Here is a 19,645-nt window from a genome sequence, read left to right on the forward strand (position 1 = left end):
TTTTTGATATTGGTAAGTGTATGTGTTTCTTTAAGGCTGTGTCAAGTAAGTGGAAAATTGATTTGAGGCAATTTTTTAGTCCATGCAGTTACAGTGAGTTTTCGTAAAAAATTGTGATGTAGTTGAGGCTGATATGGTATGTGGTAGATTTTTTCTTCTTTAGTTTTAGTGATCAACAGAATTATTTTAGCTCTCCACTTATTACGTTTATTTACATCTCAGTTAGATGTTAAACTCTGTTGTGGTTTCTGTTGTTTTAAAGCTTATGAGGAGGTTTGGATTCTGTCCTCTGCATCTTACTTTAGGGCTGGGAGGCTCATCCCCTCTCATCCATGGGGAGATGCCAGCCCCACAGCTGAAGATGTCCTGTTCTCTCATTCACGTTGTCATGCTTTTATATAGACTTTTAGAAACAAGCATGAAATTAACCTTTAGAAGGACTGGAGATTATTAGGAAGATATTCTTAAAATATGTTAGGTGCAGATAATGAATTTTTTTTTTTGTTTTAGGAACAATGCATAGGGAGAAAAAGAGCTGAGATATTCACTACCTTTTAAGGAACCCCAGTTATCTTCTTTCTCTCTCTCTGCCTCTTTCCCTGTCTCAAGCACAAACAAATTAGCCATGTCAAATGTGTGTATTCTCCCAGCCTCTGTGATACAATAAACAAGATACAATAAGCTTTTGGTACATGTTGGTGACTAACACCAGTTGATAAACATTGACAAATCAATCAATTAATAGGGTAAGAAACTTAGAAAGGAAATTGATAATGACAAAATGCAATGATCATTTTTTATCTTCTTGGCTACTATTTTTAAGAACTCATGGAAAATTGGTAGGCAGCTTAGCCTGGTGGTTAGCATGGGTTCTGAAGCCTAGAGTCCCAGCCTAATTCTGTTGCCAAGTAACCTTATGAAACCATAGGAAACTTAAGCCTCAGTTTAAAAAAAAACATAAAATTGGGATAATAACTACGTATAAATTGCCATGAGAATTAAATGAAATATGTGTATAAAATTCTCACTACAGCATACATAGTATGCACTCAGGAATAAAAATAATGATAATAGTAGTATATCTCTATTCAGACAAGGCACCATTATATAAATCTGTACTCTTTTTTGAAATACTACTTTAAATGAACATTTAAGTTATTTAATGTTATTTAAATATTATTTAAATGAACAAAGAATTAAGCCATAATTAATTATAAAGAACTCCATCAATGACAGAATGGCAGTCATGCTGAATTAATTAGCAAACCTTTACATTATATCCTTTATAAGGTAGTTTTATCCACATACTAAGACAGTATCATGTGGAGCACATGTATCTCAGGTACTGCACAGAGCACACAGAGGACAATATAGGGGACTGCAGAAGACTTTTCAAAGATGCCCCCCCCCTTTTTTTTTTTTTGGTCTTAGTGTTATCCAATAGTTTTCATTTGTCCTTAGCCAAAATGGTACCATTGGAAGTATGTTCATTAACTTGGTAGATTCCACTAAACCAAAGAGCATAAAAAACAAAGCATGATGTGCTTCTTTGAAAATAGGCTGTAAATTCCTTTGGGCAAGGTGCAGATCTGTTAAGAAATAGATGAGATGTTGTTTATTAGTCTCAATTACAAGATGGTATAACTAAAAAATATGTTTAATGGAAATGATTAGGCCATCTGTAAAAATTCTACCCCCAAATTTTAGTTAAAATTAAAACATCATTTATTTCTACTACATGAATAGGATTTAATCTCATTAGAGTCTTCCAGTAGGGTTACCTCTGGTTAGACATTCACTATATTGCTCTGACCAGGTCAGGATTCAACAGAAAAAAAACAGGAAAGAATAAAACTTTAAGATGAGAGCCATAAAGATGATTCAAAGAGAGACAAAGAGGGGCGCCTGGGTGGCTCAGTCGGTTAAGCGTCCGACTTCAGCTCAGGTCATGATCTCACGGTCCGTGAGTTCGAGCCCCGCGTCAGGCTCTGGGCTGATGGCTCAGAGCCTGGAGCCTGTTTCAGATTCTGTGTCTCCCTGTCTCTCTGACCCTCCCCCATTCATGCTCTGTCTCTGTCTCAAAAATAAATAAACGTTAAAAAAAAATTTAAAAAAAAACACCAAAAAACAAAGAGAGACAAAGAAAAATACAAAGGCAGAAAAGTTAAAGAAGTGTATATTACCTTCAGAAGAAGAGAGGAATATGTTGAAGCTTAATAGCATTCAAGCATATAAATAACTTGAATAAATAGAAGTTGGATATTAGCTGTTATCCATTACCAATAAAAATAGGATTAAACCATGTCACAGAGTTAAAGGGAAGTGCTTTAGTTCAGAGGGATTGAAAACAAAGGACAAGTTATCAAGAGAAGATTCAGAATTTCCTTCTCTAGTGATATTAAAAGCAAAACAAATTTTATTTACAGAGTTTGAGTATGGATGGGGATTGTCTTTTTCTTAGATGAATGTCTAGGTGATTTCTGAAATTTTCTTTTGATTTGCAGCTAAAATAATAAAATACCTGAGAAATAGGGGAGAGTCAATTTTGGAATTACTTGTAGTTCTTCTACCATTTCTGTCTTTAATAAACTTCCTTGACATTTCTAATATTTGATACGACTTTTTTCCTGCTCTGCAGATTACTCGCCTGAAGATAGATAGGAATCCATTTGCCAAAGGCTTTCGAGACTCTGGGCGTAACCGGTAAGTCTTAGTGAAGAGCATTTTGGCTCTGATAAATATATTTGGCTTTTTATTGTGAATTTTCCATTACAAGGTAAAGAGTTAAATTTACTGACATGATTTTGAAATCATTTTCTGATGAGGATTAAAATTTGTTGCTAACACTGGGCCTTGGAGGTAACTTAGTTTTGGGTCTAGTGCTGGGGTCTGCCCATTCCTAAGGTGAACTCTGATGTGTGATGCTGGCTGAAAAATGGAAGTTCTCAGGGTGCACAGTGCAGGCCACCTCTGAAGGGGGCTTGAGGAGACCTGCCCTTTAGGCCCTGGGGCTTCAGTATTCTAAGTCAGTAGCCTCTGTGCATCTGCTCACGGTTTAGAATTTGCTTAGTGATATCACAACAATCTATTGATTCTGTCTTTCGAACATGATGGGGTTTCTCTTTCCCTCAGATTTCCAACTAGAATATGAAACTACTCCCCTTTGCCAAGAGAGCTGATGTTCTTTAGTTTCCAAATTTGTCTTGGCTCCGCTGACAGCCACACACTTGTTTATTTTTTCTGTGGCGTGTTTTATGGTGTTTGTACTAAGTGGGAGAGCTACAATAATGAATTCCACTCTATTACTTTTATCAAAAAAGCAGATCACCCTAGTCTGTGTGCCAAGGGTTTTTGAATTTATTGATATGACTCTATTCCAATACAGTTTCGTGCAACATTTTCTAAGATAAGTATTGATAGTAACAGTTATAATAGACTAACGTTCTCCAGAGGCCTTTTCAGGGTAAGGCTTTGCCTTAAATGTTTTTAAAAGCATTTTGCTTTTAGAAAGAAATATTTGATAAAGTTTTATAATTTTACTCCAGAAATTATTCTAATACTTCTTGAAAACTTGGTATTCATAGGCTGTGTCTATAGGAAGTCAAAAGCCCAATTATCTTGTTTTAGGAACTGTTTGATTTAAAATTGTTGAGAGGAAACGGTCAGGTAGTAGTCCAGATTTTTCATTCTTCCAGTTGATTAATCAGGCAAGGTTGGTGCAGACAGAGATTTTTTTCTCAGAATACACTCAAGTGCTTGAAGAGGTTTGATTTCATCTTCATATGCAATGGCATTGTTAAAACACCGTGCAATGGGAGGACTAAAATGCAGCTGAAATGCACTGAGAGTGGAGTAGCCTTTAACTTAGTGCAGGTAGATCAACAAGACTGACAAATAACAGGACTGGCCAATAATTCCCTCTGAAATTCTTCATTCTGTAAGAAGATTTGCAGGTATTCCTATAATACCTGTTGTCTGATATATTGAAATTATTCTGTCTTTTTTTAGATGTTTGTTTCAGTGTGGAGAAAACTTTGCTTGGCTTTTGCTGTTACATTAGCTCTTAGTTAACTTTGCTGTTCAGAGGAGTTTTTAAAAGCTGAATAATTTAGTAACCGAGGTGGTCACTGGTGAGGGACTGAAGGGAGCCTTTGGGGTGACTTCTTTTCTACCTTGACAAGCACTTAATGGAATCATCTTGTGGTTTTGGTTATAGCAGTATAGTATTTATTCATTTAAGAGTCTTACATTACTTCCAATTCATTATTTTTTTAAAGCAGAGAATACATTTATTAAAACTCGCTGAAACTCCAGGAAGGCAGCATTGAGGCGTAAAGAATATATAGCCAGGAACTGTGTCCAGCTTCTCCTATAGGACTAACCTACCAAACACATCACTGCTGTCAACACTGGGAGAATCACACTGCTTGTATACTGTCGGTTCATTTTTGAAGCAATACATTTAAAAATATTTTTAAAGGTGTATTTTGGATAGATAACAATAGTGAATGAGCCTACAAATAGAAGTGAGATGATAAGATGCATATGACAAGTTTTCACAAAGAATTCTAGAAACATCAGCATAATGAAAAACATAGGGTTTTTAAAATTTGGTCAGTGAAAAAATATCTGTGGGTTTGGTGAAAATAAACTAAGTCTTTGTTTGGTATCATGAAGTCAAAATACTAGGTTTGATACGAATTTTTTCCTTCCCTTTGTTTTACAAGTATAGAGTTGTTGCATCCATAGTGCTTGTTCCTATTTCTTTACTGACTCTTAAGTTTTTAGTTTTAAAAAAAATTTTTTTAAATTTACGTTATTTGTTTTTGAGAGAGAGAGAAACAGAGTGTGGGGTGGGGGGTGCAGAAAGAGAGGGAGACAAAGAATCCGAAGCAGGCTCCGGGCTCTGAACTGTCAACACAGAGCCTGAGGCAGGGATCGAACTCACCGACGCGATGAGAGATCATAACCTGAGCCGAAGTAGGATGCCCAACCAACTGAGCCACCCAGGTGCCCCTAAAATTTTTAGTTTTTAATGGACATACAGAACATAATGAATTATGTTTTAACACTTACTAAATTTTAAGTTTTAACACTTTGTTAAATTTTTTTTGTTTGCGCCAATTATTTAAGCAGTGTCGCAGTACAAGAAAAACATGTTGAGCCTATCTATAGCTTTTTGTTAGTGAAGTAAATAATTTTAATTTTTAGCTTATTAAAATTAGTTTTCCTGCTTATGATAGATAGCTCTTCAGTCCTTATTTTGGAATGCTAAATATTTATAAATCAATATCCTCTTTTTAAAAATTTAATTTTAACATTTTCTATTGATAAATGCAAAAACACATGTATAGAGGAGCGGATTTGGTCAGCTTTGAAGATTTCTAACTTACCTATTATTTTCCTTTAAAAAAGAGTAAGTTATATGTAAGACTTGGGGGGTGCCTTGGTGTTGAGGACTTAGGGAAGGAGTGATATTTTTTTCACAGAAATAGAGAAGAAAGCCCAAGAGAAAAAGTTAATTATATTTCTTTAATACCCCTGGTTGTGTTGTCTTGTTGATACTACTTTTTAACATAAATTCTGTTTTTATTTTTCCCCACACATGAAATAAACAAATTAAGCAGGACAAGAAATAAACATGGACTTGTGATTTTTTAAACTTTATAAAACAATTTGCTTTAATTAAAAATTATCCCTTCCTGGTTATTTATGGCTCCACAGCCTATTTTATAGGAATCAGTAGCTTCAACCCTTAAAAGCTCTCCTGCAAGACATTTGCTACGTGAAAGAGAATTTATGTGCTGAGAATAGTTTCATTCTTCAGTTAGGCCTTGGGTTTGACCCTATAAAATTTTTTACTCAGGAAGGTACAGAAATTTCTCTGCTTTAAATACTTCAGGAAAAACATAACCATTTTACTAAATAAACTTGGCCATTTGATAGCATAAATTAGGGTGGTGATAAAATGTGGAAATTGTTCAAAGGCATCTTGTATAAATTATCGCCTTGGCTACACTCCTGCAGGAGGTGCTTTTATCTTTTCTTTAACTAGATGGGAAAAGTCTCCATTACTGGAGAAAATGAAGGCCTTTTTTAAAAAGTCCAGATTCAGCTAATAAATATTTTATAACTGTTTCCTGCACAATATCTGAAATCCTTTCTGGAACTTGCAGTGTGAAACAGCAGCCTCGAGAAAAATATCGATAGCTCCAAGTCAGCTGACTTGTCGATATGTCACCTTCAGAGCATCCCTTTAAAGCTTGGGATTATACGTTTGTGATGATCAGTAACGTCTCCCCAAGAATTTGGTCTATGGATTTGTATTTGAAGCATAGTAAAGTTTACACGACTAAAACAGATAATGCAATAATGCACATCTCTGCAGTTAATACATGTCTAAGTCCAGTGGATGCTTATTAATTACCTCTTAGCAAACTCCCCTCGAGACCACTCCATGACCACTTTGGTATCCTTAGTACTTAGAACTGTGATTACTAGAACTCATCCATGTGGTAATAAAAATGCAGTTTTATACAAAACTGCATCCTAACATTCTTTAGGATTAAAAAAAAGCTTGTTTCTAGAAAGTCATAAAAACTGAGTACAAGCTAAATATAGATGAATCAGATAAGTAGTCCCCAGCATTCATTAGTTGAGTATTAAATGCAACCTGCAGGCTACATGGGTTTTGGGACTGACCAAGCTGCCAAACTGCCCCCAAATCAATACTTTCACGTATGTAAAATATTACTGAGTAGAGTGATCTTGCATTTGGCTTGTAGTCAGCCACAGATATGATGTCTGGTTTTGGAAAAATCACTTAGTAGCAAACAATTTTAGCGCTAGGAAATGAGGAAGAGCTTTTGTAAAGAATCCTCACTTTGTGAGAAACTGAAGTCCAGGGAGGTTAAAACATTTACCTAGGGTCACACAATGAATTTTAATGAGTTGCAGCCACAGCCCAATTCTCCTGACCCCCAATCCAGTGTTCTTACCATGAAATAATCCTCTCTCTGTGCAACACTGATTATATCCAAAGCCAGATTCTGCCCTTCACTCTCAGTGCAGCCCAGGTGTAAGGCATGTGCAGGGTCCACTCTGTTCCCCTTTGGCAGCCCAGTACTAGCACCTGTGTGGGGCTGGTGATGGCTCTTTGAAGTGCTTTAAGAGCAGCACCCCCTGAGCTTACGACTTGAGAGATGAGCCAGGTCCATGCTTGGGCTCATGTGAGGCTGGCTCATACACACAACTGGTGATGGATACTCACACCACGCATCCACACACATATCGCTGTCCCTTCTGTCACTAAGATGTGGTAGTGATGCTCCGTGGAGTCATGATAGATGCCAACAAATTAATAGATTCTATACTCTGAACACTCTAAGGAAGTAAATTCAGTGTGTAAAACCTTAGAACAGTAGGGCAAGTTGTATAAGATGGTTTTATCTGCATATAGCACTCACTATGAGTGTTTAGAGAGTTTTCCCCGTGTCATATAGGTGATATGACTCCAGGATGAGGGGGGTCCTGTAGTCTTTGTTCATAGTTCTTATTTGGGGATGCAAGGTGTCCAGAGGAAGTAGCAAGTTGAGCACAAGCTATTAGAGAAAGACCTGATCTTTAACATTTGCATTGAATATAGATTATCTGTGTTAAATAAAAGTGTGTCTGACAATCACAAGAGATGTCTGAGTATTGCTGGACACTCGGAAAGCAGGCATTTCCTACAAATCGCTTAGGGCTGTGGTAGTTGAGGGAAGACTGAGGTCTTGAGAATGGGTGAGTGAAGCGCCTCATTTCCAGAACATAGAGGACTTAGTTATCTGATATAAGGAGAAGATTCTGAATCACTTATGGTAGGAGATACATACATACCTTTATGTATGTATTTAGAGTAGTTACCCTTGTTTTCAAATATACATATTTCATGTAAATGGTTTACAACCAACTTGTCCTGTGTCTTTAAGTATCCATTCATTAAGTGTATGTAAAGGCCTGAAAAGAATGATGCTGATACTAGCCCCAGATACTACACCAGCCTGTGAGATCACCTTCCTGTGTTCCTTCTGCATGTTGGGCTGAGAGGTCAGTGCTGCCTCCTACCTTCCTGGACTCCCTGTTGCTGGAGGGGAGCCCATCCTGGCTCTACTGGGTGTGGTGGAGATTGCACCCCCCAGAGAGTAGTCAGTTTTCTTTGGATGAGTGCTCTTCTAAAGTTGGCTACCGAGGCACTGAATGATGGGCAGAAGTGCCTCTTCAGCAAAATTGGCTTTACAGGGTCATGCTTTTGTCGCAAAGCCTTGCTCATCAGAGGGAGAAGTAATGTTACAGGGAAAGAGGGTGGATTCCAGATCCCAGCAGGGCCTTGGACTCACATCAGCTAGGATGGACCTCTTTGCCTCAGTTCCTTAGCACAGAGGGACAGCTTTTTATTCTCCGAGGTCGGCTTAGTTTTCTGAGAACGTTAACAGGACATCTTGGGTGGTTTCCATCATCTTGTGCACCTGGTGACAGAATGTAGCCCACCTCTGAAGCATTTCTTCATGCCTGTGCCAAACTCCTACCCTACCAATGTGGGGGGGCCACCATCAACACCGGTGATGTTTTCTGAGCTGCTTATTACTGCCGAAAAGCTCCAACTGCTCCTAACTAGGCTTCTTTTGTCCGCCTCCATCCCGATCCTTCCATTTAGAATGGGTTTGGAAGCCCTTGTGGAGTCATACGCATTCTGGAGACCTTCACTGCGGACTCTCACCTTTGAAGATATCCCTGGAATTCCCAAGCAAGGTAAAACAAAGTCTCCTGGGTCATAGATACAGCCAGTTCTTGACTGGAAGCTCGGGCACTGAAAAATGAATGAGTCATTTGCATCTACAATGGTGACCTCATTACCAACATCCTCTTGTGACAGGATCCATCTCTTCTGTGTGGAATGAGGATGTGGACCAGAAAAATGGTCATAGGTGAAGTCTTGGATGTTTTAGGCTGTTTATATATTTCACGACCTTTATGTCACCCTTAAACATCTTGTTAAAATTAGCATCGGACTGTGAGCTCCTGTGCCAGGCGCACTGCGCAGGGAGTCGCCAGTGGTGGTCCCAGTTCACCCTTTCTTGCCAGCTTCTTTCTTCACTTCCTTCAGCAGCATTGCCTGTAGACACGGTTCTCCTGTTGGATTTATGCTGAGAAGGTCAGGCAGACTTCCTCTGGCTCACCTCTGAGTATTTCCCCCAAGCTCAGGCTAGTGTTTCCTCATGGAGAGCTGCATGCCAAGGAATGATGCTTCCTTCTCTGCTCAGTAGGTAGGAAGCTCAGCCCACTCCTGCACTGAGGTTTTTTATGCCTGATCCTGCCCAGAAACCCGGTGACAATTAACATGCTGGGTTTTAGATAATTATCATTGACCGGCTTGGGCTTTTAGATTATTTTGAGAAGCTATATAAAACACTGTTGCTGGAGGAATGAAGGCTTTACAACCTGTCCAGCCTGTTGGAATTCTCCTCTCCCCCTAACTTCTGTCAAGTTTGCAAACATCAATCTGCCAGCGAATCCAGAGAGGGGAAGAGGACCACCACCACCATTATTGATTGGACCCAGGGTTAACCACCCTCTCTGTTTCAAAGGACTGTTTATATGGTGGGCCTTTGCTCTCGTGTTAGCATGTGAGTCACCAACCTGTTTTCTGGTTGGAAATAAGATTTTTGAAGTTCTAGACTATTGTCTTCTTGCAATAGCCCTCTGGGGTACAGCCATTGATGCACACAAGCTTTTGGTGGGAAGCTGCAGATGTGTTTGAGGCAGGATGTGTCTTTGACCAGTTTGGCTCTTTCCTTTAAGTTACTTCTATTTTCTTGCAAGAAAACATATCGACCCAGAGCAAGGTCTGCTGAAAAAGTAAAATAAGGAAAGAAGACAGATGATGACTATACTTTCTGAAGACGATACAGAGTGAGATGAAATTTATAAAGTTGCCAGAAAAGTCAGTATTCATAATATTTATTAGAGAAAAATCCGAAGCCTTTGGGAAAGCTGATGGAGGGAGAAAATGTGAAAATTCTATGTGGCAGTGTCCTAATATCCTCTGCAGTAAAAAAAAAAAAAAAATTATTGCCTGGGGAGATCATTTGCCTTGGGAATATTGAGAGGATCTGTGTCTAACATGTTGCTGTCGGAATTCAGTTAAGTTATAATTCCTTGAGAGACAAAAGCATCTCCTTTTCGTTGTTCAGCATAGGCTTCCTTGTGACAAGCTGTGTCTCGCTCATGCTCACAAAATCGAAAGGCAGACATGGCTGTCGAGTCGTTGCTCTTTACATTTCAACTTCTTTTGTAGGAAGTACGAGTTCCTCCACATTGCTCCAAGGCTCTGGGAGTGGTGTCCCTGCCACCCACCCTCATCTTTTGTCTGGCTCCCCTTGCTCCTCTCCTGCCTTCCATCTGGGGCCCAACACCAGCCAGCTGTGTAGCCTGGCCCCAGCTGACTACTCTGCCTGTGCCCGCTCTGGCCTCACCCTCAACCGATACAGCACATCCTTGGCCGAGACTTACAACAGGCTCACCAACCAGACCGGCGAGACCTTCGCCGCGCCCAGGACTCCTTCCTATGTGGGCGTGAGCAGCAGCACCTCTGTGAACATGTCCATGGGCGGCGCTGATGGGGACACTTTCAGCTGCCCACAGACCAGCTTGTCCATGCAGATTTCGGGGATGTCCCCCCAGCTCCAGTACATCATGCCTTCACCTTCCAGCAACGCCTTTGCTGCTAACCAGACCCATCAGGGTTCCTATAACACTTTCAGGTTACACAGCCCCTGTGCCTTGTATGGATATAATTTCTCTACATCCCCCAAGCTGGCTGCCAGTCCTGAGAAAATTGTTTCTTCCCAAGGAAGTTTCTTGGGGTCCTCACCGAGTGGGACCATGACCGATCGGCAGATGTTGCCCCCTGTGGAAGGAGTGCACCTGCTTAGCAGTGGGGGTCAGCAGAGTTTCTTTGACTCTAGGACCCTAGGAAGCTTAACTCTGTCATCATCTCAAGTGTCTGCACATATGGTCTGATGAATCCTTGAAGTTTAAACCATATTCAGATTGGTCTAATGTATTTTCTTTTCTTGTTTTCTTTCTCTTTTTCTTTTTTTTTTGAAAGCAATATGAAAAGAAACTATCAGTAGCTTGTAAGATTTACATATAATAGGAAGTGAAGGCTCACTGAGTGTTTTGACTTTCTCATGGTGAGATTGTAATTATCTATGGTATATACATATACCGTATATAGCATGTGGAGTTTTGCAGCCTACAAAACCACATCCTCCCTCCCCCCCACCCATTTCGTCTAGTTGCACAGAGTATTGGCATAAGTAATAATGTTTAACCAAAATTCTCAGACTCTTTTAAAAACCAAACAGCAAACTTAAAACTTGGCAGTGATACTAACCAGACCAAGACTTATAACTTAATTTATCAGAAAAATGCTCTACACAGTTTCATACTTGAGTGTTGATAACTAACAGTAACCAGCACATGGAGTCTTGTGATTTCTGTTATTCTTGGGCACAATGTGAGAACCTAAAATGCAAAAGCCAGTTGAGGTCTTGGTATTAGTTCTGAGGTATTTGTAATCATGAAGGATTAGCTTTTGTGTTCTTGCTTGCTCTTGTTTGTCACAGATAGTAGATGACCTTGGTTCTGTAAAAATCCATGACCTATGATAATTTTTCACTTAAGTAAAGTGGAAGAGAGGCTTGTACTTTCTTTTCACTTTCCATTGGGTATATAAGAGGTACTTACTCATCTGCAGAGAATAAATTTCTAGTATTTTGGGTTTTTTGCTCATTTTATTTAGTTTAAGTAGACCGTTAAAGAATGTTCTAGTAAACATTTTTAAATTCCAGTTTTTGCCAGGGAAGGAACACATGATATGAGTGGAATGGTAAAAAGAAAATAAATCCACCTCAAATTCTTTGATTCCAATGAGAAGTGTCTGTCTTTTTAAATCAAGAGGAATAAAGTTGTCAGCTATCCCTTAGCTTTTATAGTGTGGTTTTTCATTCAGGATATTTTTTCCATTTTGCTTTGAGATTCCTGATCCATGATCTATAAGGAAAACGGCATTTATGCTACTTATTTACGTCTCCTAACTCCTACAAATTGAAACCTCCCTTCCTCCTTAACTTTGTTTCTCTGAGTCTTTCCTGAAACAGATAGATTCTAGGCTTTTATGGTATTAAATAACACTGTGAGGAATTTCAGGGGGTTATCTCCAGCAATCTGTCTTTTGGGGGTTGTAGTGCAAAGGCCAAAGCCCATTACTATAAAGACCCTCTTACAGGATGAAGGAGGAAGATACTAATTATGATAAAGGATCTATAAAACTTTTAACCTCAGCAGCATTTTCGACCTCAAAACTGGAAAAATGAAAACAGAATTAGTTTTTGAAAAATCCCTAAAATAATGTATACATGGTTGAAGATTTCAAAACAAGTAACTTCGATAGCACATTATGAGATGAATCAGAAAGGCTAAGAATGCATGGTGAGGAGCATTACCATCTGTCTGTTGAGAAACTAAAGTAATACGTCTGTTCCTTGACTCATTAACGACCTTTCATATATTTGTCAAGCTAAAGCAGTGTGATTTCCTTCCATTTGTAAACAGAATTGCTTTAACTCTTCCCTAGTTTAGATGGGGAAAGGGTGTAGTTCCTGATTTGCTTCTTTACTTTAAAACAACATGGCTGTTAAATATTTAGGCTGATAACTATTTGAAAAGTAGTTGCACAGGATATGACTCTGTTTATGGATGTTGATAAATTTCCCCATGGATTCTGTAACAATTCATCAAATTAGTATTGATTTTTAAATTGAAGATTAGCACGAAGGGACACAAACTATTTCCAGTAGGTAGATCTGTATAAGATGTTTGTGTGTGGTGTTGATTGCTTGACAGAGATTTAGGAAAAGTCCTCATGAGTACATCCCAGCCTTAATGCTTAGTACAGTTCAAGAACAAGAGTTTTCTATCTTAATAAGACATGGAAATTAATTAATGATCCATCCCCATATATACTAATAGGGAGAGCATTTTCCTTTTTGCTGTTGGTGATATGAAATGATACCACAATACGAGTAGAATTTTTTATTAATTTTTTTGATTTAGCAATATTGTACAAATTGCTGTTTCCTTTAGGCTTTACTGTAAATATTAATCACCATGTCACTTCAAAGACTAGCCTTTTATCATTATATTAAATGACATACATGCATTGATAATTATAATTATATATCTGTATTTTATTAAAAAAGTGCTTAAGAAATTATATATTAAAGTGTGTTACTAAACCCTTTTACGACTTTGGAGGGTAATCATTTAAAGTGTCTATAAATGTTGTTCCAGGAACAAGCACACATATGAACACCCCAAACACAAATTTTGTAGCTTTCGATTACAAGGCATGGCAAAATGGGTCTGGCATTCATTTTTCATGTGTTAAATATAATTTCTTGGTGCCCTGACCATGTCATTGAAGGTGAAGCCCTGACAAATGTTGAACACATGAAAATTCAAATGTAAGAAGAGAAGGACATGGTGGTATGTTTTGTTTCTGGTCCAGGGGAGAAGGGCAAGCATACAAGAATGAGGCGCTTTTACCACTGACCAGTGATGACAGATCACTTCTAGACCCCTTGACTGGAAAACATTCCAAGGGACATTGTGATGAGGTGATGTTGCTGCTATCACAGCCAGTCACATTTTGAAAATTAACACTTGCTTCTATACAAGCTCCTTCCCAGAGGTCAACAGCTTTTCACAAGCAGGGCACCCACTTGCTGACCCCTGATTTCTGGAATGTAGGGGGTCAGGAGACTTCCACAGTCCCCAGAAGAGATTGGAGCACAAGGTTGCTGATCTAGCAAAGGATCACCCTCACTCTTCACATTAATTAATGGAATTTTGAGCAAAAGAAACCTCACTTTAAAATGTGAATTCCTCTTGGGGTGCCTGGGTGGCTCAGTCGGTTGAGCACCCGACTTCGGTTCGGGTCATGATCTTGCACTTTGAGCTCCAGCCCTGCATTGGTCTCTGTGCTGACAGCTCAAAGCCTGAAGCCTGCTTCAGATTCTATGTTTCCTTCTCTCTCTGTCCCTCCCCCGCTCTCTTTCTCTCTCTCTCAAAAATAAATAAACATTTAAAAAAATGTGAATTCTTCTTGAGACATCACTCCCCAGATTTAAACCTAAATCAGCAACTTGCACCTCACTATGAATTAGATAAACATAAGCTTTGGAGGTAGCCAGAAGTTTGATTAGAAGAAAAGAGCAATTTTTGGAGTAGGGCAATTCTGGAAAGATTTGGAAGGGAAGAAGAAGGTGCAAGGAGAAGGCTCTCTAACCAAACTTGGTGTAAAGCCATTAAAAATAATCATTTCATGAGCTTCTTTCAGGAGTCATGGCAGAGCTGGTGGATGCTATGCTGATGCTGTCTCTAATTAGACAGGTTTGTAAAGAATCCTTTCAAAGTGCAACCATGCCGGGTTTCCTCATGGGGAGTTTATTGACTCATTTACATGGAGGTTTTCTAAAGCTTTCCATTGGAAATTAAATAATTTTATTAAGTTATTACCACATTATGTTTTAATATCCTTGATTGTCAGTCATTCTGTAAAATACGTGCTGAGGGATGCCTGGATGGCTCAGCTGGTTAAGTGTCTGACTTCAGCTCAGGTCATGATCTCATGGTTTGTGCGTTAGAGCCCCGCATTGGGCTCTGTGCTGACAGCACGGAGCCTACTTGGGATTCTCTCCCTCTCTCTCTGCCCCTCCCCCGTGTGCGCGCGCGCTCTCTCTCTCTCTCTCTCTCTCAAAATAAACTTAAAAAATACATGCTGAGTTGAGAGTAAGTTTGACTATGTGAACAGTTAGGTAGACATACATGAATGCAACCTTCTAAGAGCTCAAAGCTCAAAAACATTAGTGATGGAAATGAGCAAATAATAGATATTCAAGCATAAAAACATCCAAGACATATATAAACATAGTGTCCTTCTACATGCTGATAGACTTTCAAATAATAAATTTTCTTTTTTTTGGAATTTTGGTATGGTGAGAACATCATTCCTTGGGAATTAGGGAGCTTGGTTTCAAACCATGGACTTCCCAATCATGATTTTGGACAAAAACTTCATCACCTCAGATCTCAGTTTTTTTATGTGTGAAAGGGGTAGCCGAAATGAGGAACTTTACTGTTCCTTTCAGTTTTAAATTCATACGACAGTTTATAGAAAACATTCCGCTGTATAATAGGAAAATAGTTTTATAAAAATGTATCTTTATATAGGTCTTTTGGAAAAAAATACATATTTGTGTATATCTATTTTTACAAAGAACATACCATAACCAGGATTATTTTATTTTATTTTATTTTATTTATTTTATTTTTTTAACGTTTATTTATTTTTGAGACAGAGAGACAGAGCATGAATGGCGAAGGGTCAGAGAGAGAGGTTAGACACAGAATTCAAAACAGGCTCCAGGCTCTGAGCTGTCAGCACAGAGCCCGACGTGGGGCTTGAACTCAACAGACCACTAGATCATGACCTGAGCCAAAGTCGGACGCTCAGCCATCCAGGCGTCCCTGGCAGGATTACTTTAAATTTATTGGATTAGAGGGGCGCCTGGGTGGCGCAGTCAGTTAAGCGTCCGACTTCAGCCAGGTCACGATCTCACGGTCCTTGAGTTCGAGCCCCGCGTCAGGCGCTGGGCTGATGGCTCAGAGCCTGGAGCCTGTTTCTGATTCTGTGTCTCCCTCTCTCTCTGCCCCTCCCCCGTTCATGCTCTGTCTCTCTCTGTCCCAAAAATAAATAAACGTTGAAAAAAAAAATTAAAAAAAAATTTATTGGATTACTTAGAATTTACCTTTTAAATGGAACTATCCTTTGTTAGTTATAATATGTAGAGCATACTTTAATGTTTTAGTATTTGGAAGAATCTGAACTTAAGGTATTTGCTACTTTACAGTGAACAGAAAAAGATGTTAATAAAATTTCTTTTTCATGATGCTCTTATTGAATGGCATAAAATTATTTCAATTTGGAATAAGTAGTAAAATATCTAGAGATCATTTCAAGTACATTCAAAATAAATTTAAATCATCATCCAGAAAACACTTGAATGTGTCTTTTTGAAGGGTTTGATTCATGCTGAGACTCACATACAATAATATAAAACAGTTGATTATTCTCTAATTCATTGAATTTATACAAGGCTGGATCTTCATACACATCCTGTGTCCACATTTTACATTATAGTGATCAGGTCTTAGAATAACTTAATAAGGGCGAAATATTTTTCTGAATAACAGCTTTGTTGAGCCACAATTCACAAGCCATACAATTCACTTATTTAAAGTGAGAAATTCAATGGTTTTTAGTATATTCAGAGTTGTGCAACCATTGCCACAATCAATTTTAGAACATTTTCATCACCCTGCGAAAATCTCTGTGCCAATTAACAACCACCCCACCTTTCCCTCTACCCCTTCTTTACCCCAAAGTCCTAGGCAACCACTAAGCTATTTTTCTATCTATAGATTTGCTTGTTCTGGACATCTAATGTGAATGGATGGACCACATACAATATATGGTCCTTTGTGACAGACTTGTTTCACTTACAGTGTTTGCAAAGTTCATTTGTGTTGTAGCATGGATTAATATTTAAATATCTTAAATTGTTAAACGGTATTTCATTGTAGGTATTTTTCACATTGTATTTATCATTCATCTGATGGACATTGGCTTGTTTCCATTTTTTGGCTGTTATGAATAATGCTGCTAAAACATTTGTGTGCAAGTGTTTATGTGGGCATATGTTTTCCTTTCTTTTGGGTATATGCCTAAGAATGAAATTGCTAGGTCCTGCTGTAATGTTTCATAGAACTTCCAGACTGTTTTCCAAAGTGGTTGCACCATTTTACATTCTTACGAGCAATGTGTGTGGGTTCCAATTTCTCCATATCCTTACTAACAGTTGTTATTATCAGTCTTTTTGATTATAACCATCTGGGTGTGAAGTAGTATCTCATTGTGGTTTTGACTTGCATTTCCCCGATGACTGATGATGCTGAATATGTTTTCCTGTGCTTTATTGGCCATTTGTGTATCTTCTTTAGAGAAATGCCTATTTAGATCCTTTACTCATTTTTAATTGGGTTGTCTTTTAACTATTGAGGTATAGGAGTTCTTCATATATTCTAGACTTTAGAGTCATCAGATCTATTATTTACAAATATTTTTCTCCCATTCCATGGGCTGTCTTTTTGTCTTTTAGCTTTACATATGATGTCCTTTGCATTGCAAAAGGTTTTAATTTTGAAGAGATCCAATTTACCTATTTATTTCTTTTGTTGCATGTGCTTTTAGTGTGAGGGCCAAGACATTTTAATGAACTTTTAAAATTTTCCTTTTCACATTGTTAGTAGAAATAGTAGTAGTAGCATTTTAAAGTGATTTTTGGGTTTAGAAATTTAATAGTATTTGCTAAATTACACCTCCTCCCAACACACCTGGAATGTTCTTAGGTAGATAATGATATATCCTTCAGTGTCTTTTTTAAAAACTTACTTATTCAGAGAGAGGGAGAGAGAGAGATTATCCAAAGCAGGCTCCACACTGTCAGCACAGAGCCTGATGTGGGGCTTAAACTCAGAAACCATGAAATCATTACCTCAGCCGAAACCAAAAGTCTGATGCTTAGCCGACTGAGCCACCCAGGAACCCCTACATCCTCCAGGGTCTTAAGGGTAAGGTTAAAGGATCCCAAAGCATCATGAAATTTTTATTATCATAGAAAAAGTTTTGCACTCTCAATTTTTATTTAATCAATAAATATTTATTGAGCACCTTCTATTTGCTTGGCATTAAATATTTGGGGTATAGCAGTGAAAAAACTTTTGGTGTCTTCAAATGTCTTGTAAAAGTTGAAATGTTGGTTTCCTGGAAAAACCTTCATACTAGAATATATCACAGTTGGCAGGAAAAAAAGTGTTGCCTCTTGGCTTCTCTATGAGTTGGTGCCCTTGCCCTTATTATGATGTTACATATCCCAGATGGTCACTGCAAAATGCTTGCTCCTGTGCCAAGGTACAACAGGGATGCATTATCGCCTTAACTTGGAGTTTGTTTTGTGGTTTTCTTTGGAAACCCTAACATCATTTAAATGCAATTTTTTCAATTTGGCTCTGTTTATAGAACTGTAATAAGATATTTCTCTATTAATAGCAGGAAGGGAAAACCTTGCTTGTTTAGGGTTTTGGAAAACTCCTGCACATTTTTCTTGAAGGCATTTGATGAAATGGATTGCAGGAGATTTGCAGATTCTTTTTTATTAATTTGCCTAAATGAATTTCTAGAGAAAATTAGTTAAACTACATTTTTCAAACAAAATAGAATCTCTCACTCAGCAACAATAAAGAGAATCTTAAAGGAACATCTATCAAGGAATGTTACATGCTTCCAGTAGTGCCTTGCCTTAGGGAAGATTGGCTCAGAACGAACAAACATCATGGTGGGTCCCTTATAGCTTCTGCTCATTTTGTTTTTCCAAATGTGATAACCTTGGTGTGTGGGGAAGAAAGGAACTGGAAATGGTATATGTTTAAATGTCTGCTGTCTGCTCAGTTTTACCTTAAGGAAATATAACAATTTAGGGCCAGAAGATCTTAAGAGACCAAGTAGGATAGTTTTGGAGAAGCAAGTGACCTTCAGAGGTAACCCATGTTGACTCATCCACAAGCTTTGGACAAGATATTCAGCAAATTTGGTGGTAGTCTCCAATGACATCAGACATTTTCAAACTTCCTTGTCGTTCCTCATGTTTTTCCTTCAGTCCTGAATGTCCTTCAAACCTACATTCTCATTATTCAAAACTTACTCTAGTCTTTCTGCAATGAAACTTCAATAATTTACATTCCTCCCATTTTCCTTTCCCCAGTAGAAATAAACTTTCCCTCTAAAATACTGTCACAGTACTTTGCATTCTTCTTTTAAAGGAATATACCTCAACATATGCTTTTCATGTAGGTCAACTAGCTCAGCTACAATGGGAGATCCGTGAGGGAGGGAGCTGTATCTCATTTATTTTTGCCACAGCATATGGTAAAGATAAAAAATGATTAATGAAGGAGTGGATACATGAATAAATGTGTCAATAAATGAATAAAATAATGAATGCATTTTGTAAGCCTAGAATGGAACCTCAAATTTGGTAAGTCTGGAGGTTTTGCCTGGTGAGCTGCCATTTGCCATTATTAATGGAGACACAGAGGACTGTAGCTTCCTCATAAAAAGATAGGGTAAAGAATACTTCTCTCCCTCTTTCCTCTCTATTTCCTTTTTTCTTCCTTTCTCCCTCCCTTCCTTCTTTTCTTCCTCCCTCCCTTCCTGTCTTCTTTCTTTCCTTTCTTCCTCCTTTCCATTCTTCCTCTCTCTATTGTTCCTTTCCATTCCCTTCCCCTCCCCTCTCCTCCCCACCCCTTCTCTCTTCTTCCCTCCCTTCCTTCTTTCCTTCCTTCCTCCTTCCTTCCTTCCTTCCTTCTTCCTTCCTTCCTTCCTTCCTTCCTTCCTTCCTTCCTTCCTTCCTTCCCTTCCTTC

General features: G+C 38.4%; 1 protein-coding gene across 1 annotated transcript in view; it reads left to right on the forward strand.

Annotated features, from left to right (window-relative positions):
• TBX18 (T-box transcription factor 18) overlaps positions 1-13,345 on the forward strand; it is a 29,514-nt gene extending 16,169 nt beyond the window's left edge. The window contains exons 6-8 of the mRNA XM_015066726.3: positions 2,639-2,703; positions 8,696-8,790; positions 10,337-13,345. Of these exons, the coding sequence (XP_014922212.3) occupies positions 2,639-2,703; positions 8,696-8,790; positions 10,337-11,061 (885 nt within the window). The 3' untranslated portion in view covers positions 11,062-13,345. The remainder of the gene's footprint in view (positions 1-2,638; positions 2,704-8,695; positions 8,791-10,336) is intronic.
• The last annotated feature ends 6,300 nt before the right edge of the window (positions 13,346-19,645 follow it).

This window comes from Acinonyx jubatus, chromosome B2 (assembly GCF_027475565.1).
Source record: "Acinonyx jubatus isolate Ajub_Pintada_27869175 chromosome B2, VMU_Ajub_asm_v1.0, whole genome shotgun sequence".
Taxonomy (NCBI): Eukaryota; Metazoa; Chordata; class Mammalia; order Carnivora; family Felidae; genus Acinonyx; species Acinonyx jubatus.